We start from the raw sequence: 26,876 nt of genomic DNA, 5'->3' as shown, positions 1-26,876 counted from the left end.
CACGGTTTCCACAAAAATATTAGGCACTTGAACTGTTTTCAACATTGAAAATGGTACAAAAAAAGAAGGTTAATAGGGCACCAAGCATATTAGAATGATTTCTGAAGGATCGTTCTGAAGGATCGTGTGTTATTTTAAATTGCAATACACAATATTACTGTTTTACTATATTTTTTAATCAAATAGATGCAGCCTTAGTCAGCAAAAACATTGAAAAAATCATAGCGACCCTAAACTTTTTAACAGTACTATATACTATAAATAAAGTGTGTATATTTGTTATTTTGTCAACTTCTGTAAGTATAGCTGACTTCACAACATGGACTAAAGCCAAAACTCGATCTAATGCTTTATTGAAGAAGAATAGATGCAAATGTGAAGAAACAACAAGGATACAGGTGCAAGGTTATGTATGCTCAAATATGCATGTACGCACATACAGTATGTTGACGACGGAAATCGCAAGACTGCAGTTTTTGCCCTGCTGTCTGTGTGTATGTGTGACATGTCCTTCCCAGACAGTGGCAGTGTTGGTGGACACACACACACACACACACACACACACACACACACACACACACACACACACACACACACACACACACACACACACACACACACACACACACACACACACACACACACACACACACACACACACACACACACACACACACACACACACACACACACACACACACACACACACACACACACACACACAGAGATCAAGGTTAACTGAAGGAGGGAGGGGTGTTAGCTGCTGTCTGTATTGATTGAGAGTAAGCTGTGTGATTGTACACATTGCTGATGGCTTCATTAACTAGCTGCTCTTCTACAGGACCTCCCCTCATCTTGTTTGGCCCTCACAGCAGACCAAAGACCCACCGCTGGAAGCTTCTGCCCAATGCCATTCACATTTTTATTTCTTTCAGTGAGAAGGAGAAAAAGGGAGGTGACGGCTCGAGCTAAGAAACAAAAGACTGACTACACTGAATGCAAATTCTGCTCAAATAAACTTAACCTGATTGTGTCACTGCTGCTTAAGGGGAGATGAATGACTTCTCCTTTGCTGTGCAACTAAACAGCCACTGACGCCTATATAACTACATCACAATCAATTTACCTGCAATTTATGAGCTATTTGTTTAAAGGACATCCAATTTCTTAACTCTGCTGATGGCAAATAGACACTATAAAGAATAAGCGATGCAGAAATGTCCTGATCTAATACTACATCACTGCCAGTGTGGACACTTCCATCACCTCAAGAACAAACACATTACTGTAAGGAGCATCATCATAATGGCCTTCAAACATATGGCCGTCCATCTTCACAGCATGAGTGTGTCCCTCTGCAGGTGTGTGGGTGCTTGAATTAGTACTTAAGTGAGGGAGACCTTGTGGGAATACACCTGTCTGTGGGTGGGAGAAAACCATAGCTCCTATTTCTGTGAGGTTATTTATTTTTTATTGTATGTGTTATTTAGCATATGCTTTCAATCATAAGCTCCTAACGATGTGCAAACAAACTAAAAGCTATCTCTTGCATTTTAAAGGGGTCATGAACTGCATTTTAACAAATATTTATTTTAGAATATTTCCTGAGGTGCACTTATAATTTTTACATTAAAAAATGTCATAATTTAGAAACAAAAGGCCATTTTCGACCCTTATTTTAGCTCTGTGGTTTGAACGCTTTTGGAAGGGATTTTAATATCTTTGCATATGAAATAAGCATTACATGTGGAGCTCTTTTGAAAACTTTTACTACATTTTTACTATTACAGCTGTCGAGATTAACTAACCTTGAAAAGCGTTGATTATTGCATTATTGTTGCAGCGATGAGCATGTAGCCGATGACAGACACGTCTACTGAGCGCATGAATGCAGTGACGTCGTCATAGCAACTCGCTTTCTGCACTCTCATCATGTTTTCATCATAACTAACAGTGCAGACACAATGTAAATAAGGGATTCATTGTGCAGTGTAGACAGCGTTATTGATTATAACGGGAGTTTTGGCGAGAGTCCAGAACTCAGTCACTGATAAACTCGCGGTGTGTGATTGACAGCTCCAGAGATTATAAAGGAAGAGTTCTTTGATCGCTTTCTGTACATAATTTAAATAACAGATTATTTTCATGCCACAAAGAAAATCAATGTGAAGTTTAGTCACTGACAAAGAAGTGACTTGCCTCGTGAATTTTAGTGCGGACAGACGAAGACTCTGGCAGGCATGTATTAGTAAATGTATTTGGTTGGAAAGCACTTTCCTTTGTGTGATGCATGTACTATCAGTGTAGCCACATTCACACAGCCAATATTTGGGACAGATATTTACTCACACCATTTTATCACAACAGGTGTTCAGGAAACTCTACAGCTCACAGGAGGGAACTGAATACTATCTTCATGAATGTATAACGGAAGTCAACCCCTATTCTATTCTCATGCCGTTAACCAGTAAATATCAAAGATGTTGACTTCCACAACACCGTCATGTCTTATCCCAATTGACACAGTGTTATTTAATAAACAAGTCGAGGTGTGAGTTCATCTGTGAAATCCTAATTAACAGACAATTGTAGAACACAGACTAGAATAGATCAAATAGATAGGAACAAATCTGGAGGAAAGAGAGTGACTGGACTGACTTCATTTTGATAAATTTATCTGAGAATAAGTTAATATCATATCTTGCTTCTTAAGTAAATATATCTTGATTGAAATTGGTTTAAAGTAAGCATGAAACAAAAAGCCACTTCATCTATTTTCTAAATGCATGTTATAGATTGTATTGTGAATGACTTGTCCATCTTTCTTTCTTTCTTTCTTTCTTTCTTTCTTTCTTTCTTTCTTTCTTTCTTTCTTTCTTTCTTTCTTTCTTTCTTTCTTTCTTTCTTTCTTTCTTTCTTTCTTTCTTTCTTTCTTTTTGATCTTGTAAATTTGATGAATCAAAATGTCAGACTTCTCTCGTGATGTAAATTGTTTTAATTTGTTTAATTTGTTCTACTTGGACATACGTCACAATATGGAAGAAAAGATCTGTCACTGCCTCCATTTCATTGCGTTTTGAAGATTTTTTTCATTTTATTTTTACTGGAAAACAAGACAAAAATACTGTGTAAGAAATTCACTTTTACAGTGATACTAATATTAGTTCAATGGGGTCACTTTAACAGCACAGGTTTCTTTAACCCACTCACCCCTAACATACAGGTTTGAATGCTGAACGTTTAATTCAGATGTTATTTACATTTATAACCAAACTAAGTTGGTTATGTATCTGTCCTTAGCTCTGCATGACACGACTGACAGCCAGTGTGTGTTTCTGAGCACTGAATTTCACTGGTCAGTAGGTTTGTGTGAAAGCTAATATTAGTGACAGAGTAAATCCTACTTTCGAGAGCACACAGAAAGAGAGATTCTGGGTAAAATGCCAGGGTATCTCACAATCCTCACTACTTAAATTCATGATCTGAAAGGCTCAGACAATCTCAAGAACCCATTTATTGTGCATTCTGCACACACAGACCCCTCTCATATCCTCCCATTAAAACACTGTCTTCTTTGAACTCAACATTGTCAACTAAATATGTTTTTTGGCTCCTCATCCTGATTTCCAGACTGTTACCGGACGTGTCTGCATCCGCCGTGACGGTCGCCACATCAAAGCAGCCGCCCTGATACTGTAAGACTAGTGTCTAAATGCTGAGGAATGTAAGCCTGTTGCTCTCACACACACAGAGAGGTTTATACTTATCTCAGATCACTAAAACGCACATCCGAGTGCCAGTAATGATGGCACGGTGCAAATAAAATGGGTTTGGAGTGTGTGATTTCCATTTGTGTGGGAGTGTTTGTTGCTTTTTTTTTTTTTTTTTGGATGGGGGGAGTTTGGTGGAAGTGTGTGGGGGTGTTTGTTTAGCTCGAGTTATGTTTATTTAAGGGAGTGTGGGTCTTCATGGCGGAGGGTCCTAGAGGTGTAGTTGTGTAGGAGTGAGTCTGTTTGGTAATTTTCTCTAGCCTATTACTGAGTGTGTTCTCCAGCCTGTTTACTAAATGCAAATGTGTTTTGTGCTAGAGAAGGGGCTTGAACAGATTGTGCCTGTGCCATATTATGCATCTGTGCGTGAGTGGGTACATGTGTGTTTGACCCTTACTGTTCTCGGTAGACAGGGCAGTAACTGCGTTGGTTGCAGTGGCATCAGATTTGACCTGGCCATTCTCAAAAGCATAGCCCTCAGTCTCCTGCAGCTGCCAATTCAATCCAAAGAGATGCATGGCTGTGGAGAGAGAGAAAGAGACAAGAGAGAGAAATTATGACTTAAGGATAAAGGAACAGGATGCAATGGATTGTTGAGAGGCTAAAACACTGTAATATAATTGGTATAAAACAAAATTTTCCAATGCAAAATTTGCCAATTAGATTGTTGTGGATGGTTGCCAGGATCAGTTACTATAGGGTTAAGGTATATTGATATGGTTTTCTAAGGGGTTTCTAGATGGTTACATACTGGCCCAAATATCCTTTACCTCCAAATTTCTATGACTTTCTGTTTTCTGGATATGACTTGGGACCCTCCTTCAACGCCAATATGATCTTTAATGTCCATCAGGATAATTGTTGGTTTGATAACTTAGAAATTTAACACCACATCTTTCCCGATCAAGTCACAGGATTTGCAGCACAAACGTACATGCTAAAGATTAATACTTAAAATATCAGCACTAGTAATAGTGATACTTGTGTAAACACCATTAGTAATCACCATGGAGTCGAAATGGGCAATTCTTATTTTTCTTATAATGCAGTATTAATTATAAATGATTTACCCAAGCACATCATTTTTTTTAAATGAATGTGCCCTCATTATCAAAAGCATTAACGCTCCTTGCTCCTCGTAACAACATATCTTTCTTTATGACGTGTACACACACAAGGCTATTTGTAATTATGCCTCTTATTATAATTATGCCTCTATATTATGCCTGGTTTAAAGCAACTCTTTAAAGAGTCATTGTCATGTCAGGTGACAACACACATTCCTTCATCAAAGCTCAGGGTTTTAAGTTAAACAGCTCTAAGATGGATATTTGCCTTAGCTGATGACTTTAGTATTAGTGACTGCAAAGAGTGTGCGGCTGCGCTGTGCAGTAATATGTTTAGACAGCTGCTTTCACCGTCTCATTTCACTTGTTCCTGAAATGTCTGAATGTTCTTACCAAATCGGTCTATTATTTGGCCCGTGTTGGGGAGAATGCTGGGGAGGGAAGGGTTCAGTTAACTTGTGCAATTTGGGATTCAAGGGTTCGAATATCACACTGGCCCTGTATACCTCTGAAACAAGGTTCAGTTCAGGTGTGGCTGGAAACACAATCTGGTTATAGTTCAAGGTGGGTTTGCCAAACGTTCTTCCACGAATTCCGCAACAGTTCCCTGTGGGTAGCATGACGACCTGGGGGGAATCAGCACCCATTTGAGCATGTTTTGTTTCCCTGGTGATGCCTCTAAAGCGCATGCCTGGAAAGGTCATATAGGGTCGTGTTCAATCTGTAAGATGCTGTAGGAACTAAGCCATCATGAGGCCTCATTCTTATGGGGAACTACTTGGCTGTAAAATGAGAGGAAGTACAGCGAAATGTGGTTGACTAGGTTGACTAAAATACTGTTCAATCATACTAGTGATGGAGCATTGGGTATTTCATTTTGCAGACATTGAGAAAACCACTGCAGCAATTTGTGGAAGCTTTCTCCAGTTTTATCTCAACACTACCAAGGATCAAATCCATAATTTTTACATTGCAATCCCTAAAACAGATAGTTCCCCCCAAAATGAAGATGCTGTCATGATTTAATCAACATTTATGTGAGAGATGTTTTGAAGAACTCTGCTATTTTTACAATGCAAACATGACCCATATTTGCATTGAGATGTTCAGGTTCAAAATAAAAAAAACACAACTTGTGAGTAATATTATTCAAGTTTTTTAAAGATATTTTTGTTAGAAAAACACTAGAAACCAGTCGCCTCGTCTCATCCACGGATTTGTCTATGCATGAATGATATTTGATAACAGTACACTGTAGCAGAGGACAAGATTATAAGTGACTTAATTTCAGTCTGTTTCTTACACAAAACAGCTTCAGGGGACTTAGAATATAACAAGTATGATAACATACTTCTATGATACTTATTTTGTCCTATTTGGAGCTGTATTGCCCGACGTTCATTGTATTGCAAAAATAAGCGTAAGCCATAAAAGTTTGAAACAACATGAGTGTAAATAAATATAGTTTCATGTTTGGCTGAACAATTCCTATAACTATTCCGCTACTTACAGCCTTAATCTAGAGGTAATTGTAATGTCCCTGTGATTTGTTATATCATTAGTTGTTTTGTCTTGCATTAGTATGAGAATCTCAGAGGAGATGGTGTATATGGGTCCCTGTATGTATGTGTGTGTGGTAGCTGTGCTGAGGTGGGCTGCTCTGAGGGGACAGGCTGATCCTCTCTCTGAGTAACAGCGGTGCTAGCTGCAGACGTTGGCTCTAATAAAGGTAATTTAGACCTGCCAACAACCCCCACTGGGTCTCTTTATGCCCCCAGAGCACACACACAACCTCCCCACATAAATCATACTCCTCTCTGTGCTAGTGTATTTGTGTCTGTGTACTTGTGTGCTTAAAGTTTCTTATGTGTGCTTGTTATCTGTGATAACATATTTTATCTCTATTTTGCTAGTCCTGATACTGTATGTGTAGATGCAGCTCTCCAGCTTTTCGAAACATTACACAACAAAAGTGCTCCAATGACATTGGAGCAGTAATGAGGCAGATAAAGACATAGAGAGAGTATAGAAGAGTTGATGTGCGACTCAGTTACATTAAAGTATTTGAGCAGTAATTGGCTTATGAAATTCCTTAAGCTCATTCTCCAAACTCTCTTTATATCTTTCTATCTGGTTCTCTCTCACTCTTTCTCTCTCATTAAATTAGATACCCGCTGAGTCTGCCCATTCATGGAGCAGCCGATGTCCAGCACTCTGACCTGAGCCGAAGCAGGGGTTTATGGGAGAGTGGGCGGTATTGACTTCTCCGGGAGAAAGATGGCAACCCCCTGCTGATCTGATCGAGCCGCCCGCACACACTTTTGAGCAGGGTGCTCCATTAACTTTCCGAATCATAAACGAGGAATAAATGTGGATGTGCAAAGTCTCTCACCTCTGTACCAGATTCTTATTGTTAATGAAACCGTTTCTTGATGGTCAATTGGATTCAATTGTTGCAATGTCTGAAATTGAAACTAGTGTGGATGAATAAATAACATTAAACATAGGGATAGAGGATGGGCACGCACAGATCTAAGAGCCATGGGGCGTTCGGGAACGTACATGCATGTGTATGGAACACATCCAGGCTATTAGAATACAAATGTGCCAAGTGCAAAATAAAAAAAGCGTCTAGTTCTCTCAGCTGACAAAAAATGTAAATTGGCTGTTAGGTTTTTATCCTCATCTCCTTTCCCTCGGTTGTCTCGCGAGTGCTAAAACAGCTAAAGGTGGGTGAGATCATGGGAGGTGGATCGCTTTGTTGATGAGCCCTGGGACCAGCGAGAGATGAATGATAGAGCAGGCTCCATAGAAAGACCAATACTACATGGTTGTGAGAGGAAAGAGAGAGAGAGAGAAAGAGAAAGAGAGAGAGAGAGAGAGAGAGAGAGAGAGGGTGGGGGGGCAATGGAGGGAAGCATAAAGCTTGATCAGTTTGAAGGTGGGCCGCTACTGCCTCAGGTGTGTGCAGAATGAGTACATGAATGAATAAGAGAAGGAGGAAGAAGAGTTTTCACCAAGGCAGAGTGCACACACAATGCGGTAAGAATTACAGTTCAGCTAAATGCAAGGCAACTTATACAAGGCAGGAGTGGCGTTTATGTAACCAGTGGGACTCGCAATGCTATCGAGGACCCAGTGATGCTTCATCTTAAAATACAGCTCTATATTTCTCACTATAGGCCTACATATGCCACTTATGATCATTAGCAAGGATGGGGAAAAAATGGCTTTCTGTGACTCAACGAGAAACTATTTTAAGATATTAGTGGGAGAAAAACAAAAGCAAGCAACACCGAGAAAACTGATAAAAAAAAGAAAAGAAAAGCGCCAGCCGTGAACCGTTGCTTTAACGGTGAGAGATACACACCAATGAATAAAAAAGACTTTCTGCAGCAATAAATCAAGGGCAAAAGCAAATGTCCTTCCATCCCTCAGGGTGTTGTGTTGTGAGTACAACCGCTGACAGCCTGTCCCCTGAGCATTTCCAAATCACCCACACAAATTACCTCAACTCTCACCGTCCTTATTTACAATCATCAGCCACTTTTTGCAAAGCACCAAAGCTACATTTTTGTATGCCCATTTATGAAAAACTATTTCTATTTTTTTTTTTTACTTGCTTTCTCAAATTCAGAGTGACCAAGGTACGCAACAAATACGTATATATATATATATATATATATATATATATATATATATATATATATATATATATATATATATATATATATTATAAATGACAGACTATTAGTTACTCTAAAATCAATCTGTGAAAATGATAAGTGGGTAGACAAAGCAGCTCGCTAACCTGTGAAAATGAGAGTGCGCTGTGGAAAGATTGAGTTAGTATTTTCTCCAGAGTATCACAACTCATTCATGGAGACAGAGACCGAATGAAAAACTCTGCCTGGCTCTGCCTAAATGTAAAATGCTTTTCATAGGTGCGAAAAGCTGTGAAGTATTTATGAGTGGCTTCTCCATCTTTTAAAACACGACTGAGGAACTCTTGGCATGCAATGCTTCCTCTGGCTGGTGTTTAGTCCACTGGGGCCTCTTTATGACTTTCTCCAGCTTTCGGTCTCAATGCTAAGAGGAATGTGAGACGGCCATCAGCACTCTGTTACGAAGATGCAACTTGTTCACAAAGGGCATCACTTTGATTTAAGAATAGTTGAGGAAGGGAGTATGTATGGGTTGGCTGTCAAGCTTTGCTCATGAATTATTAATGAGGTTATGCACAAATAATTTACCATGATCTTTTTTTTTTTTTCTGTTTTGGCTGTATGTTACATATTGATCTGGAGATCTTATAAATGTTTATTTATAACCTTATATACATACACTTTTGTTATTGTCCTAAGTGTGAAAAGATGAATCTCAAAATCATTAGATCAATGCAGAAAATGGGTAAAATATACAGAAGATGCTGGAAAACCAAAGAATGTGCAGGATTTGGACAATTTTTCAGGAGAACAGAACCTGCTTAGGATAAAAAAAGAGGGACTCAACTATGAAATGAAATGAAACCTGCTGGACAAACCTGCTCTGTATTTATGTGTGACCACCATGCTGGCATGAAGGCATTTTATCCGGGCTTGTGCTAAGTGAGTAAAAACTTTCGTTCAATAAGCTCAAGGAACAGTTAAGTGAGTAAAAAATGACTGCCCTCAGGCCCATTCAGTTCACTATTATACACTATTGTTCTAGTGAGATTTTAGTGGCCGTCGAGGAGCCAGTCAACGTGTTTGAGGCATCCGGGTGAACCCCCGTCTAGTATTAAAGCCATCCTCCGAGGATGTGGTATTGATCGAACATTCATGGAAAATCTCTACGTGGCTATGTTAACCCTGTTGAACAAGGACAGAGGGAGAGAAATCTGATTTCCCCATCCTCTGTCTTTCCTGTTGTGTGGGTGTGGGCTTAGTGGAGATGGCTGGGGTCTGACACACCAGATGGGACTGACAGAGAAAAGGCTCCGGGTTTTCTTACTAGCTGGAAGAGCTGCTGACGCATAGCGAGAGAAGCATTGTTTGCTGTGTGAAACCAAAAAGAAGGATATGTTCTCCATCTGCAATGTTGACAGTGTGAGACACGGTGAGACCAAGACGCTGCATACATTGAACTCGTTTTACTCCAGCTATAATGCATGCGTATACATAATTTAAGACACATCCACCGCAGAAGAACCATTACGTCACATCAGTTTTTACAGAAGATTACAGAAGTGTTTACTGGATAAATGCTTAGATATGGTTCTTGTCATTTAGGATTATCTATGAATCAAATTGTACAGTTTCCTCTCTTTTTATTTAATTGAGTAGGATACTTTCATTAAGATAGTTTTCCATTGCATCCTTTGCATAATCTATTTAACCCAACCAGTAAAAAGTACTAAATAGATTTAGTGTTGTGGCATAATATTTAAACAATATAATGATTTATTTGTTAAGTCTTGACCATTCAGATTTTCAGGTCTATGTGGTCAATCTGTAGTTTTAGGAAGACACTATGATCATATATTATGATTGTAATTGTTAACAAAATATATCACAAAAAACTATTTTCAAACAGTAAAAAGAAACAGAAATGTAAATGTATATTGGAAGGAATAATCCAATTATGCTAAAAGCAGAAGAAAAAGGGATAACAACAAAGGATAAAATATCCCAGTTAAATATGTTTTAGATAGTAACAGGAAAAAAAAAGATTATGTCCAGCAGCTTAAAGCCAGTAATACAAATGATTTTGTCACTGGCACTGCTTTCAGGAAACTGTTGTGATGTGTGTTTCTGCTGCTGTGCAGGTGGACACTATTCAATTACAGTGCCTTGTAAGAAAATATCATATTGGGATTTCTCCTGCGGAAACTCTGCCCTTTGTTTGGTTTGTTTTTTTGGATAACAGTTAAATTATCAGATGTAAGTAGAGCTGCTTAAGGATTGGCAAACTCTTCAAGTAGGTCTAACTTATTATTAACCTAAACTTTATTAATTCTGCGCAGTAATTTGGGAGGAACAGAAGTCATTTAGTAAATGGAAAGTCATTTGGTAAAATATATCGTCAAATCCATTTGAGGAAACATCTTGAACAGGAAGAAAAAGTCTAGTAACAATGTTCCATTGTGTATTCCCATAACATCAGTCGTTTGAAATAACAGGTTTTGGAACGCAAATTCAGTGGGATAATGAGGTCTGATAATGAAAGCTGGAACGGGACAGGGAACAGCCACAGATGAAAGAAAGTGAGACGAAATCTGTTTTTGGGCTTGTTAATGTTTGGCCCCTACAGGGCACTGTCATGATTAGCTCTCCATATATTTCCATAATTTCTGTGATGTTCTTAAATGTCCTGCTGTGTGCATCTTCAGTAATGATCAGAGCTGCTGAGGGTCTGGCCAGAAACACCCCGTTAGTTGTAAGCCAGACACAGTACAAACACTATCTTCATAATGTCGCTGATAACAACAAACAGCTATGTCATTATGGCAAACAATGTTGGGACTTTAAAAAAACAAGATTTCTACAAGTCACACGATGCATTTCTTCCTGCAAACTTTTTACTTTGATTTCTAGACGTCTGAATAGGCCAAACTAAACTGATGTTTTCTTATAAGGCCGGAGCACGGCTAAGAACATCATTTTGAAGATGTATGAAAAACTTTGCAATCACGTCTTGCTCTCTTTCAGTCTCTCTAGAAGGCTGTGATCTCTGCTCTATTAGCCGCTGTATTGACAATAGCAGCAGACCTGGCTGTGGAGTGTCAGTAAATAGCTCTCTGGAAGCTGCTGAACTGTCTCCAATACAGTGGAATAATTAACTCTGAAATGGATTTGGCTTCATTTCTCTAAAGAGCAAAATTAGCTTTTGTTATTCAGCCACTCTGCTCGCTGATCACACAGAGAATCCAAATGCTTTCTTTAAACCTGTTGGACACGGCACTAATGCTGCACAGGCTTTAATACTGTACATCTTGTCAATCCCAGCAGCGACAAATTGAACTACAAATGACTTTTCTCAATGTGACACAAAAACGGACAATAATGAAAGGCCACTGAGTGAACAAATGCATTCCTTTTTGGATGTAATGGGGACTCACTGATGCTGTCCTCTCATCCCTTTATGACTTCATGATAAAAGGGGCTGCTGGATCTCTACAGCACTGAATAGGTTTGGAGCAATATTGCATTGAGAAAGGAAATGGATGGCACTTCATTTCCTCTTATTGACTTTGGAGGCCACTCTTGACATCATCAATACAAAAAAATGTGTAGAATTGTGCCTATCTGGGTGTGTGTTTCCTGTGTCTGATCACTATAAACTAGTCATGTGATTATGACAAATTTTGTCCTTTTAATACAGTTAGATTAGATCATATTGCAGTTTCCACAAATATTAGTCAGTTGGTGTCCTATTACGTTTTTTGAAGCAATAAAGGCGTGGAACCAATACATTTTGGACAAAGGACAATATGTTTGACAATCATAATATTAACATGCCCGTTTTACATTTTCAGAACATGAGATATCATATAATGTAGTAATGATCAGCAGGCACTCTTAATAAATATATATATTTATTTGATGTAATCACTTAGGATTAAAATGAATACATACATTTAATTAAGTGTAGCTGAATGATATACACATGCTACACATTTATATTTTAAAAGATGGTTACCCACGGTTTTACAGACAAGACTAGTCCCAGACTAATTGAGCTGTTTTAACTGAAAGTAACTTCCACTGACATATCTTAAAATATGCCATTGTTTTTTTTTGTTTTTTGTTTTTTTTCTAAGGCACGTTTATAAAAGCTACTTAAATGCCCTAATTGAACTAAGGCCTAATCCTGGCTTAGTCTAAACCCTCTCTGTGAAACCGGGCCATTATATCTAATTTAAATATTTTTTTTTTTCACATTACATCAGGCTACAATTAGAGGATGTAAAAAGAGCTCTAAAAACTGGCTCAATTTTACATATGCAAAATATTTTTTTTTACCCTTTTGATTTTGGAGTGAAATATGATGTTTTGGATCAGAGGGTGTCGTGTGTTCCTTCTTTCTTCAGTAATAGAACCATTACAAAAATAGCCAGGAGTAAAGAACACACTCTCACATTATAGCAGAATAGAGAGTGTAGTGTGAACTGAAGGAAAACAAACAGATCCCGTGCCTGCTGCATCACTGTCTCTCCCATGTGGTTCGTTCAACAGAACCATCGCGTCTTTGAGACAAACCGGCCCACCACACACTGCAAAAACAGCATCTCTACAGGCCATTCACAAATCCTCTCATCAGAGTGGCATTTGTATGGAATGAGGAAACTGCTGGCTCCATTCAGAGAGGAAGCTTAAACAAGGCTGTCTACATTTGGCACACAGTACATGATAAATACTAAATGAAAGCAAACTTAAATCTATGAGGATGCAACAGGAAAATAACAAAATGTTTATCTCCCGATGTGGCCACATTCGGCTACTATGGCAACATGCTCACATTGAGCAGGTGACTGAGTAATAGACAAAAAGAAATTAGCAGTGGTTTCCATGGCAACTTAATTGACAAAGCAGTTGATTTTTAAAAAGTACTCCACAGCCATTATATTTTGTACAATAATATTTTGCAGGTTTGCTAGAGGGTGTAACCTGAACAAAATTATCCCTACATAAAGTTGCTCAGAAATGAAATGGCAGTAAATATTCTGAATATTACAAGGCAAACTGGTTTTGTGCGATAGGAGCTTTACTCAGATCTATGAATTGGGTTGCCTGAATGACCAGTCAGTCTTAAGAGCCGCTCACACCAAGAACGATAACTATAACGTTAACTAGATTAGTGTCCACACGCATGATAACGGTCTGTTTATTTTAAACATGCGCTGCAGTTTTGTCATCTATTGCTTTTAAATGTATTCTGATTGGCTGTCAATGTATGAATTATTCATCATCAGCAGAAAAAAAATTCTGAAAGTGATTCCAATTATATTTTTCCTCTCTGCCATTGCCGTTATACTTATGGTGTGGACTCAATGCAATTCTTTTACATTTAGAATGATTTTTTTAATTTTATAATTATAGCTATAGTTAAAGTTATCGTCCTTGGTGTGAACCGGCCTTTAAGGAAGCAATAAATCATTATTTAATAATGGAATAATACTATATGCAAATAAATATAAATAATTATGATAAAATTATACATTTATATTCATTTTACATTATTATAAAAAAAAATATTATATACTATTAATACATTATATATATATTATGCATTATAATTGCACAAATTATTTCAGATTTCAGGGTCACCTTGGCAGGATGCATTCTAGTGTTCAAAACTGTTATACTGAGCAGAACAGAACAGAAAGCAGAGGTTCCAAGAATATTTTTTTCTTAACACAACGTCTTAAAAATGCACTCATGCTGCAATATGCTCAAGTGGTAATGCGACAGCAAAGGTGTCCTTCTGCATGTGTATGGCTGTAGTACCGGTGCTTAAAAGGGGATGGAATTAAATATGCAACTTTTCAGAGAAAACGGAAATAAATTAAACAAATGAATGACTTCAGTTGTTGAACTGATCTAGTTGAGCCAATCATACAGCAAAGCATCAGAGTTTCACCTACCAATGCAGTAACAGAGCAGCACAGAGAGCAGTATGGAAACAGCCATGGCACTGAGGGCCGTGCACCTCCATGAGCAGTACTTAGAGGACTTCTTGAACTTGAAGGCGCTGCGGGAGAGTGTGTTGCGGGGCAGGGGCCGTGTAGGGGGCGAGTAGACCGCCCCCGTGGCCATGGTGTAGCCTGGCGTGGCCGTGCTGAACAGAGGAGTGGTGCCGGTGCCTGTCTTAAAGAGAAAGTGCCTGAAAGAGAGAAAGAAAGAGAGAAAAGAAAAGAGCAATGAACATTTACTCTCGTTGTGACAGACATTTGACACATTTAATACGATTTTTTTTTCATTAAACAGCTTTAGGCAAAAAAGATTAATGCCAAGAACTTGTCTGTTATAGTTCATAAAATCAGATAACTTTTCATAGAAAGCTCAGTATATTAAGTCTAAATGAACAGTAATAGCAGCACAGATTGTTCACAAAGCGGGGTGCAGTACAAGAAGTGAGGCGTACAGCCCTCGCAAACTGCCCTGCTCCTGTATGTCCCCCGCTAAGCTAGTGTCACCCTCTCCTGCTGATTGGCACTTAAAGTATGATTGGCTAACAGAAGCCCTTGGCATGTGGTAATTATGCTGGGCAGATATTACCAGCACATTTATTAAGCTGGCCCTTTCTGTTTGCTTGAACACCACAGTGAAATCTGGCTCTCTTCTCTTTTCAACCTTTACCGAACACATCTCAATCAAAGCCCTAGTGTTTGACTTCCCTTTAGCCTGCTGTGCTTCTTTGCCCAAATGAAAGTGGAGAAATGGGATATATGTGAGAGTGTGTGTGTGTGTGTGTGTGTGTGTGTGTGTGTGTGTGTGTGTGTGTGTGTGTAAGTGGCACTTTCCACTATAAATCTGGAATCAGCTGATTGGATTTAAGAGGTAGAGAAAAAGCTTTTTCTAATTAAAAATCACCAACGGTATTGTTTCCTCAGCAGAAGAGGACGTTTAAAATTTTTATTTCATCAAATTCAGCATTTAAAGATCATATTATCCCAGGGGACGAACTGTTGACATAGTGATAACCAGGATTAGTTGGCATCTACAGTATCTTGTCTATATTATCTAACTAAGGTTTTGAAACAAAATTCCAAATAGCTACATAAATGTACATTTTCTCCAGCAGATGTTTTGTATGGTGTTTTCAAATACATAGCCTAGATTGAATTGTAATATTTTCTTGTGGAAAGAAAGTATTTTGTAGGAGAACATTTTTATATAAAAATGAAAGAATCAAAAATGTTGTTTTGAAAATATTAAAAATAAATACAAATTATACAAGGCATAAAGACAAATTATACAAAATGTTTTACTCTTCTCATGAATTTCGTTTCATAATTGTTAATTATGATGTTCATAATTGGTTAAATTTAGCTCAAATACCTATTCTAAACTATTTAATGGCAAATTTCATTGTGATAACTTGTAACTTCATGGTACTTCACTGGGGAAACAACAGTGTAAATGTTTAAAGTTTTTTTTTTTTTTGTAGCCAAAACTTTTAGATTTATGTATGTGTCTATACAGATAAATATTCACTTGAGTTAAAAAGAGAAAACTAACCCCAGTCTCTCCAATGCATTTATTATAGGCCTATACATAACCCTCTTCCACAACATGAAATCCCCTCCTTTTGTTAAACAAAACAACCCACAAGCTTGCAGAGCTAAGCAATTCTCTAAAACTGCATGGTTGTCTGTTCGATTGCATTCCTTATGTTGACAGAATGACCCATGAAGACACTGAACAATGGAACAAACAGATGATTCGAGCTGCGATATCAAATAACACTGAGCACTAAATCCAATTAGCGAGACAATTCATTCGACAATCTCTCTGCATTCTAATGCAGCGACAGAGAGAGAGAGAGAGAGAGAGAGAGAGAGAGAGAGAGAGAGAGAGAGAGAGAGAGAGAGAACTGTGCTCTTGTTTTAGTGCAGTAAACAGTTGCTGCCAACTCACTGTTACTCCAATATTATCAATCAACCCAATCAAAGCCAAGATGCTGTGCAAGGCAGTCCGGATTTAATCTAGTAATGCAGGAATATCAATTAAAGAATTAGTCAAATTAAAATATTAAAGGCTGTGTAACTTGATTTATGCAAGTGGCGAATCGATTAACATATTAGTGGATTTTTATTGCAACTTAATTTAGAGCAATTATTCCTAAGCAAGTACCAGTGTCAGAATCTCCTGCCAATCAAATGCCTCTTGATAATTTGCATTCACTGGCTAACCGAACAAGGGAAGATATATGTGATAGGTGCTTGAGCCAGTGCATAGCCGCTTTGTCTAAGTTCGGTTGGCTTAACATGGGACTTTGGCCATTTGGTTGGCTCAGCACCGGCCTTCTGTTTGGGGGGTGGGTGGGGGGTCTGTGTTGGGGTGGGGCGTCTGGAGATTTAGCACTTTGGTTGGCTCAGTGTTGGGCTTGGCATCAGCAGCTGGCACCATGAGAAAACTCAGGAGCACATACCCGTCCCCATAGCCGCCCTCGTGGCACACGGGAGGGAACACATCCATCTCTATTAAGTTGTCATGCCCGTTTTCAAGAACTGCTTGCTTTGCTAATTTTCTACATGAGAAAGACAAACAATTAGAATAAAGGTTGTCAGTGCTTTCTGGGGATGAGACAGTCAAGGTATTTCTAATTATGAGTTTGGCAGCAAATCCACAGAGAAAGAGCTTCCCAGACGGCAGTCAGTCATAGCTGAACGTACACCGAATGAAAGACAGACAGTCGCACACGAACCCACACATGAAAAGACCCATAAAATAAATATACTGCAGTTTTATGTTCAATATATCATTCAGTTTTCCTCTAAATGTAAGCACTAACATACTCTGATAAGGAGGGGATATTTATTATGGTGAATAGAGCCACAGAATTACCCAAGCGCACTGAATGACTGTAAAGTGTTATTGGTAGGCTCTCTACATCCACTATGAGCTAAGTGTGAGAATATATTAATTACTGTACTTCCTCTATAGTCAATAGCATTCTCTGAGAGAAGGATGGATATATCTAGAGGTGCATATAATCTGAAGCGGTGGTTTTCAATTGGTGTGTCGTGACCCTGAAATTAGTCGCGGATCTGTTCTGATAGGGTTGTGGGCAGCTGGGAAAAACAATGCTAAAGGTCAAAAATAAAATGCAACTAACCTTGTAATTGCATTTTGTTAGGATATAAAAATAGGCTATTAAAATTATATGAGGGAGAAAACGATGCTTCCCATATCTTTTCTATTGACATCAAAGACTGTGCATGCATCATCCTCTACTGTATTTTCTATACAGATATTCTATCTGGTAGAAGATTGCGAATGGATATGGACAGGTTGAGTGACAAGCCCTCATCTTCAAAAAGGGAAATATGGCCCATACAGCATTTGCGCAGTGAATTATTTACTGCTGATACATTTAGTAAAAAAAATAAAATAAAGCAAACGATCTATTTCAATATTTGCCTTTAAGGACATTTCTGCTTATTTCTGCATGCTTAAAATGTTTATAATTTAGCTAGCCGAAGTCCAAAAAGTAAAACCAATTGAGAACCACTGATCTAAAGCCATGGACCAATTGTAGAGTTATTCATTCCTCTCCACACATTTTCTTATGGGATGAAAACAGATGCATGGGATTCCAAGAGTAATTCGGTATGACTTTACACATAACTTTTTGGTTTCCCCCGCATAACACCACAATGACCTACGCTCTAACCAACTCACCCTTCTGACCTCATAGCAGGAGTTCAAACCTTTACTTCAAGTTTTTACAACAAGTGACTTGCTGACATGTAACTCAATAACACGACTTGACCATATGTTCGTCCGTCTTGAATTACCCCGCTTTTAAACAAACCACACGACAGCATTTAAAATGACTTATGTGTAGTTTCGAATTCCTTTTTTTGCCCTATTTTTGAGACAATGAATAGAAAAAGATACAAAGACAAACTCTGGGAACTAACACTTGAAGGACCTATTTACCGTAAGTCACTCTGTCATGAAAATTATAAATATTACATTTTGTTATGATTGCTGACACTTTCAATTCACTCTATTCACAGTACGTTCATTGAAAAATGCTGATACAAAACTGAGAGGGCTAGTTTTTGCTCTTTTGTGGTTTGTGAAAAAATTATATTCAAATGTCTTTATTGTAAAGATTGATTGATTGTAAAAATGCATACCTGACTCACTGCTGCTGATGTTAAGTGTTAAATAAATGTTGACAGCTCTTATAAGCCATTCTGGTTTTGATTTCTGTACCATCAAGATGTATATTCTAAAAATAAGGACAGGCTTTAGGTTTTAAGGTTTAGTTTTAAGATGAAGTAAGCCTTGTTTCAAGATAAACCAGCTTGCATTAAGACAGAGTCCTTCTTCACTAATACTGAGTATTTTCTCTCAAAATGTTTTATTTATTTCACTAATCTTCAGCTTAATTTGCTAAAAGTAAGAAAACAAAATATGTCATTGCTTATACTTAGTATATTTCACTTATTTTGGTGCTGTAAAAAGTTAAAATTAAGTAATCTGATCTTAAAACCAGCATTTTATGCTTATATTTAGTATATTTAACTTATTTTGGGGCAGTAAAAAATTACATTCTAAGTAATCTGATCTTAAAACCATCATTTTATGCTTATTTTAAGCTTTCCAAATACCTCGACATGGTTATTTCTAGATTTAGCAACCTTAATTCAAGAAATCTTGTCAAGTGAAATTATCTTGTAGCATGGACAGATAATTTCACATGTTTTGAGTACCCTTTCCCTCAGATTTAGTAGGATTTAGTACCTTTTCCTTGTTTTTAGACACCCCTTTTTTGCAGTGTATGGCTTTTATTCTTTTATCACATTGGGTTTTATCACAGTCAAAGGGATCATAGCAATAAGAGGTGGAGCATGCTTGAAAATGTTTTTTAAATAAATGCTGAGATTAGACCCTCAGTAAAAATGTTAATACTTTCACCGCCTACTTAAACGAGAGCTTATGGAAGACACATGATGAAAAAGAGATACCATTTCCAGCTGTAGTATCTGTGGACTGACTGGGGCATCTGTTGTTTAGGTAGGACAGGAATAAAGTTCCTTTGACATAGAAGACAGCGAACAGGGATTTCCGAGCTGGAGGGACGGGATAACCATTGTTAATTGATTACAGCATGCATGACACCAGGCTGGAAATTGCTATGCTAATCCATGTATCTCCTTTCACGTTTGTGATCCTCTGACAAATACCTTCACAGATTATTTTTGAAGAGCGGACGCGTAAAAGAACTGGAAAATAACTCAACAATGGTTATATACAGAGCCGTAATCGAAGATAGTCTACTTATAAGAAATACAAATTGTAACATTTTTCAGTCATGGAATTACTGTTCGACACAGTAAAATGTTTTTAATGAACTGAATAATGTGGAAACGAATTGTCCTAATCTTCTGACAAGGACTTCAGAATAAATACACACTTTACTTTTATGCTTCATTCGTGCTAACCAACAGGCCTGTGCTTCACACTTTAGAAAAGACTACATCTATATTCAATCTATAGCAAATATCTCTACTGTGAAAACCTATCTCTCTCATAATAAACTATAAAATGCCTGAATGATGTTAAAATTCATCTTTCCACTCCACAACACAGTACGGAGGCAGAAAGAGATAGAAAAAGTGCACAAAAAAATCATAACCTCTATGTGAAGGAAAATGCAAATAGAGGCTATTGTTATTCTTAAGAAGCCCATTCTTTCAATGCTGCCTGCAGTGTATTCTTCTACTGTGAACATTTGCAAGTTATAAAAGTGACAAAGGACAAAGTGTCAGTGCTGCATGATCCACAGCTCTTAGATAACCCTGTACTGAGAGGCATCTCACAGTTGCTGTGTGTTTTGTCTATGCGGATTGACCCTGTCTGTTCCCTGTTTATAAAATGGGGGTGGAGATCACAGATAAAATAATAAAACATCTAAAGGCTCTTGACAATTGGCACACTTGGCAGAATGGTGTGTGATTGTACTCTGCACACAATCCTTTATTAGTCATCAGGATTTCATACTTGTTTTTAATTACAGTAACACCTATTGAAGTTATGTTGATGGATGACGCTTTACTTTAACGTCAATTTGATGTCTGGTTTTGTTTTGAAGCAATAAATCACTCCTCTTCAAAACCATTTACCAAAGAAAAAGACAATAAACAAAGTAAAGAATAAGTAAATGTTCATTAGGCACTTTCTCAGTTTACTACCTTTTGCTAGAGGAAGTTTACAGGAGATATGTGTAAGACTGGCTTTAATTACAGTCCATTTCCTCCTTTTAGCAAGCTAATATCTACAGAAAAGGAGATTCTGTGATCGAATGCAATGAGCACTTTGTTCTCTCTTGTGCTGGTGAAAGTCGTGAGGTCTATCTTTAGCTGTCTAACCTCTGAGGCATGACATGGGAACTGACCTATGAGTCAAAAGTGCTTTGAGATTCACATGGGGGACCCCTGTGTGTGGCTGATGTGCACTTTTCTGGTTATCTCCACATGGAGAACAGCTTGAAAATAAAGCCGTTTTGCTACGTGCAAAAATGAAATCACGGTCAGAACAGAGTATGTTGCGAGATGTGTTATTTTGCCTAGAGCGAGGTTTTGGAATGTCAAGTGCTTCAGTTTTCTCCCTCGTTTCAAGATAAATCCATTACCACTCTATCACAAGCAGAACATGTATGTTAATGGCATAAGAAACAAGAATTCATCACGCATTAAACAGATTATCAGCGGTCAAAAGAAAGATAGATGCAATGCGAAGATGATCAAAAATACAATAATATGCAAAAAGAACAAATGGACAAAAATGTGGGTAATATGTCACTCCCTCTCAAATAGTCTATTCAAAATGAAAAAAACAATTACAGTAAGGACATCTTATGTTAAGATCTTATGTATAATATCATTAGATATATTAAAACTTCTTTCATCTACAAAAACGGTAACTGGGCACACATTTATGGATGGGAAATGGAAAGCCTGGAGTGGATATAGAACAGAGTGATGGGAGGGGATGTTACATACTCTAGTCCAGAAGCAGGTTCGCCAATTGTCTGATTTGTTTTTACACTTGAAATACTCAGACACTTAATGCAGAAAACATCCTTGTGCAGAGATCTTGAGATATTTTAATCAGTTAAGGACCGGCAGGTGTCTCAAGAGGCTTCTCATGTTTCTCTTTTCCCCACTTTAACAGCATCATCAAATAGCATAGAGAGTAAAGACAGTAGAGTGAGGTAATTGACCGTATGAGAGCCAGTCATGATCGTTCAGACTCAATTGCCTGTTTAGCACAAATTGTGCACAAATTACAAGAATGTAGAAGCATATGCTCAGACGTGATCTGTATTTCACCACAAGGTTCATGACAATGTCAATAATGGCTTAAAGGTACAGTCAGTAATTGCTAAACAATGCCAACATGAGCCCCGGGAACCAATCGTTCATGCTTGTAAATACAGGGAACAGGTCTTTATTGAAGCAAGTGTCGTTGGAGCAATTTACTAAACCTAACAGCTAAATTATTCCACTAATGAAAATGATGTAAAACAGCAACTAAATAACGTCAAATAATAACTTATCCTGGTGCAAGTAAATGAAAAGGATGCATTTATGGACTGGATTGTTAAATTTTCTCCAAAGGCTACTTTTTTTTCTTTCATTTCTTCAGCCTCAAACAAATCAATGGACTTGTTCAGGGACATGTTGTGAAGCGTTTGCATTTCTACTCTCTGCCAGCATGTTTTCATCCATTTACTAGTGCTGATGTTTCTCATTACTTTCATCTAAACTTCACTGTTGTGCCTGTCGAGGAGCTGGATGTTTTGTTTATTTTAACTCTAAAAGCCAGTCCGTATCATGTAAACAGTTGTTAAGTAAGCTCCATGTCTAACTTGGAACACGGCACCTTTTGAACCAATGCATCCACGCATACAATGTGTGATTTTGAGCATAACTGAACTAGAGTGTGTTTTCCGAGTGTTTATTTTGTAAGAAGATGCAACACCATAGTGGGATTTACAAGCATCTGTAAGTGTCAGCGAACCTACTGACTGCGTGTGGTCCAATGTGGTCTTCCTCAGTGAGATCTCATGATATAAACAGATATTTAAGCTCTCTTGCTAATATCTACAGAAATCTACATAATTCTTTGTCAATATGAGTGGAGGAGTGCCAAGGATAAGGTTTCGAGGATATGGTCTGACCACTGAGACTGAGAGAGAAGAACAAAAACAAATAGCAGAGCGAATGTTGGAAAAGAGACAGAAAGCAAAACAATGGGGGCGAACAACAATGGACAAAAGTGCGCACATCTTGCTGTGGTTGACACGACACAAAGCAAAAAAAGCAAGACCACTGCATAGTAATAAAAAAGAACTGAGATACAATGTAAAGTGAGAGAGAGTTGTGAGGAAAACAGAGAAACAGAGGGAAAGACCATAAAGGAAGGGTAGCTGTTGGATATTTCTGTTTTGTGACCGGTGTGTCCATGTGAAGGGCCATGAAGTGAAACTTGAGGGCGGAGGTGCAGAGGCAGGTGTGTTATTCCTGGATCTCTTAACACCGTGTTTGTACATCAAATATAAATTCAAAAGCAAGCCACTCATCAGAACCCGCATGCCTATAACCTTAGTCAGGGTACCTGCCATATTTAATTTAACGCAATTACAAGGTTGTGAGGGGTGATGTACAGTATGTTTAATGGGTTGACTTAATGTCTCATATTTAAAAAACTACTTTTTTGTCCACTAGGGTTGTCACAATACCAGTATTTTAGTAGCCTATACCAGAGGTCAATAGATCATTTCAAAATGTCCAATATCAATTTAAATACCACGGTTAAAACTGTTGATATAATATGATTAAATTAGGTATTAAGTCAATATTATTACATATTAATATATAAATATCACTATAAATATGAATGCAACCTCTAAATTTAATTATTTAACAATTTATTAAAGTAAACAAATTAAAGTATTTTTTTGTACAGTTTGTGTATGTTGTCTTAAAGGGATAGTTCACTTTAAAATTAAAATTCTGTCATCATTTACTCACCCTCAAGTTGTTTCAAACCTGTATTAATTTATTTCTTCTGCTGAACACAAAGAAAGATATTTTGAAGAATGTCAGTGACCAAACAGTAGTCTGTACCCATTGACTTCCATAGTAGGAAAAAAAAATACTATGGAAGTCAATAGGTACAGACTACTGTTTGGTTACTGACATTCTTCAAAATATCTTTCTTTGTGTTCAGCAGAAGAAATAAATTAATACAGGTTTGAAACAACTTGAGGGTGAGTAAATGATGACAGAATTTTAATTTTAAAGTGAACTATCCCTTTAAGGCAAACCAACTATATTTACATGATACCTTTTCAAAACTTATATTTTCATTAAGAAGTGCATTTGAGCATTTATTTGTGAAGCCATATTACAGCATTTTAAGCAACTACCTGCACTGCAGCAAAATACTGTAGAGAGACACAGTTACATTTACTTTTTTCAATATTTTGTTGGCTTGATATTGAGGTGCCATTAGCCACTGCAGGACTGTACATATATCATTCAAAGCCTTGCTCCCATTTACATCAAATTTAATATGCTGTCTATCCAGACTAAGGTCTATCGCTTTCAGGATGTGGAGAGGAACCGAGGCTGTTTCTCTTTCTCTTGACTGCCTTTCATCAAGTATTTTTAAAGAATGGCAGTAAGATATTTAACACAATGACAGCATCACTTACCAAGTGCTTCAAAAAAAAGTTTCTCGAACGACCGTTATTTCTTTCTCTCAGCACCCACCCCCACTCTGTCTGACTCTGCTTATATCACACAGAATGAATGAAAGGAGTGCTAGGTGGTTACATCCCTTAATGGGGTAGGCTTAGTCATTATATATACAGTGTCACTAGAAAGAGTAGATCAAAAACAGAGAGAGGCCATTACAGCGCTAACGTTCAACCACCAAAACAAAGCGCTCCCTTCTGCTAGTGTTTAAAGACCCCTAAGAGTATCCTCCGAGCTTACAGCCTCACTGATTTATGGAGGGAAAACAACCAAGCCGTATCCTCCCCTAAGCTTGGCGAGGCCTCAGTCACTCACTCTGGGATGTTAGCAGAGTCAGCAGAAGCACTTTTGACACTGCCTTATTATAAAACGCTTTGTGAGACTGATGATACCTAATTTTGACTGATGATGTTCACAAATTCATTTGTGAATGATGAATGTAAATTATACTATCAGGTTTGTTAGTATGCTGGATACTTGATGCATTATGAATAAAAGCCCTGCAGTCATACTGTTTTGAGACAGATATGAAGGTCACGTGTTCTGCTGTGTGAGCAATGTCAAATAAAAGTTCTGTCCATATCACAGGTCACACTTGGTGGGATATGTAACTGTGCTGGTGTGTGTGATTGCGTAACTGACCTACTCTCCAGCGGCACATTGCTGCCAAGGACCCAGCTGTCCTGCAGCGGCACTGACTCGGGTGTGGTTTGCAGTTCGGCGGGGAGGGCGGCCGGAGGGGCCGGGCTCACGTTCCTGCGGCTACTCAGAGAGTTGTGGTTCAGCGCCGTCACCGACGGCTGCTGCTTGTGCGGAGGCGGAGCTGGTGGCAGTGTGGACTGGCCCTGATGATGATGATGATTGGACGGTTGATCTGCGGAAAGAATCAAACGAAACTGGGTTAACCAATGGCGAGGCGGCGTAGTTACGCTGTGCAGATGTAATCAATTGTCCTTGGTAATTAATTGTGGCAGTTAGGCAAATCTGTCTGGATGAATGTGCTTTTGCCAAAGAACATCTGGGTCATATTACAACAGAGTGATGATGACTAACCCACCCCTACCAGCTGTCGAACTGCTGAGTACATGATGACAACGACACATATGCACGCACTCATACACATTTAAGCATATGATAGAGACGATTAAACATCCGCTTTCATATGTGCCGGGGTCCCCGGCGGCACTTATCTGTCATTATTGCAATAAATCCACCCTTGGGTTTGTTTGGGATTGCACCGTGTTAACGAGAAGTGTATGAAGAAGTTGCGTTTTGAGTAGTGGAGATTGTGAGCAGAGTAGGCGCTTTATTGGCTGAGCTTAAGACTGCTTTTAAGACCTAGATCACCACAGTTTAAATGCAAATAACCTCTCTGCCCTGCAGCCAGTTCAAAATGCCTTGGAAATCTACTTCAATTGTACTGTATAGAGGCAATTGCGTAGACAAAGCTACAGCGTATGTTTACCCCTTATTTCCCCTCTTTCTAAGCAACTCTCTGTCCTTGTTAACTTTCCTTCTCTTTCCTAGGCTCTGTTTTCACCTGATTATAAGATCCCAAGTGAACAATGTTAAATACAGGAGTAAATGTGGTCTAAAACACTTGAACTTGTCCACTTTCGACCACTTCTAGAAGTAGTGGAAAACAAAATGTGTCCGAACAGCCACAAAAGACCACCTACTCACATGTTTTGAGAAAGTGAACACTTGTTATCGGAACACTGAAAACACATCTTAATGCAGTACCAGGTTTAAACAGGGCCCTAAAGGCTTTGGACATGCAGTGTATTCGATGTGTATCATTGCCAGAGGCACATAATCAAAACCTTAAAAGCACTTTTGCAAGCTCCTTAAAACACTACTTTTCCGGTTGTAGCACGAGGTGAGAAAAAGGGGAGGTTTTAAAGGCCGACTAAGCTGTGTACTTAGCATTAGCCTACAACTAGCTATGCCGATTTCGAGTCAGGGATCTTAAGCAGCATTTGTCACATCATGAGGGATCACGTCCTCGTCTAAACCACTGGTGAGTCAAATCTAGAATGAGAAATTGAGAGAGAGAGCAAGAGATTATGTGTTGTAACTTGAGGCCACAAAATCCTTTTCCTTGAACATAGATAAGATGAAACACATTGATATGTATGCGCAGCAGCCTTTCCAGAAAGACAAAACCATTGCTCAACTTCCTGCGCTCTTCTGTGTTACTCTTGTGGCCTTTTTTGACGGCAGTTTGATACAGCAGGGTTGCTATAAGAACTAAGCAGAATGACAAACGGCGAGTAAGTGAGTGTGCACTGCGGTTGAGAAGCTTCTGGCAGATTCGGACTGCAGCAGAAGAATTCTTTTCTGATGCGACAAGGCCGTTTCATGGCTTCTTTGACCTTTTCTAGTGCTGCCTGAAAATGTCTGTTTCATTCACTCTTGTTTGTCTCTTTGAAGCATCTGCAGGCTTGAAGACACTCATACTAGCAAACAATAGTGCACTAGGTTATAAAATGGTGCTTGACAAGTGCTCTACTATCTCTTTGTACCTTTTCTTCACTTGTTTCTTAGTCTGAA

At 38.3% G+C, this 26,876-nt stretch overlaps 1 protein-coding gene across 1 annotated transcript in view; it reads right to left on the bottom strand.

The window, feature by feature from the left end:
• tenm3 (teneurin transmembrane protein 3) overlaps positions 1-26,876 on the bottom strand; it is a 274,509-nt gene that overhangs the window by 73,314 nt on the left and 174,319 nt on the right. The window contains exons 5-7 of the mRNA XM_079616081.1: positions 24,966-25,197; positions 14,463-14,701; positions 4,168-4,290 (exon numbers count right to left, since the gene is read on the bottom strand). Of these exons, the coding sequence (XP_079472207.1) occupies positions 4,168-4,290; positions 14,463-14,701; positions 24,966-25,197 (594 nt within the window). The remainder of the gene's footprint in view (positions 1-4,167; positions 4,291-14,462; positions 14,702-24,965; positions 25,198-26,876) is intronic.

The sequence above is a fragment of the Phoxinus phoxinus genome (assembly GCF_949152265.1).
Source record: "Phoxinus phoxinus genome assembly, chromosome: 6".
Classification (NCBI taxonomy): domain Eukaryota; kingdom Metazoa; phylum Chordata; class Actinopteri; order Cypriniformes; family Leuciscidae; genus Phoxinus; species Phoxinus phoxinus.
Note: the sequence above shows the minus strand (reverse complement) of the source record. Positions and strands in the feature narration are given on the sequence as shown.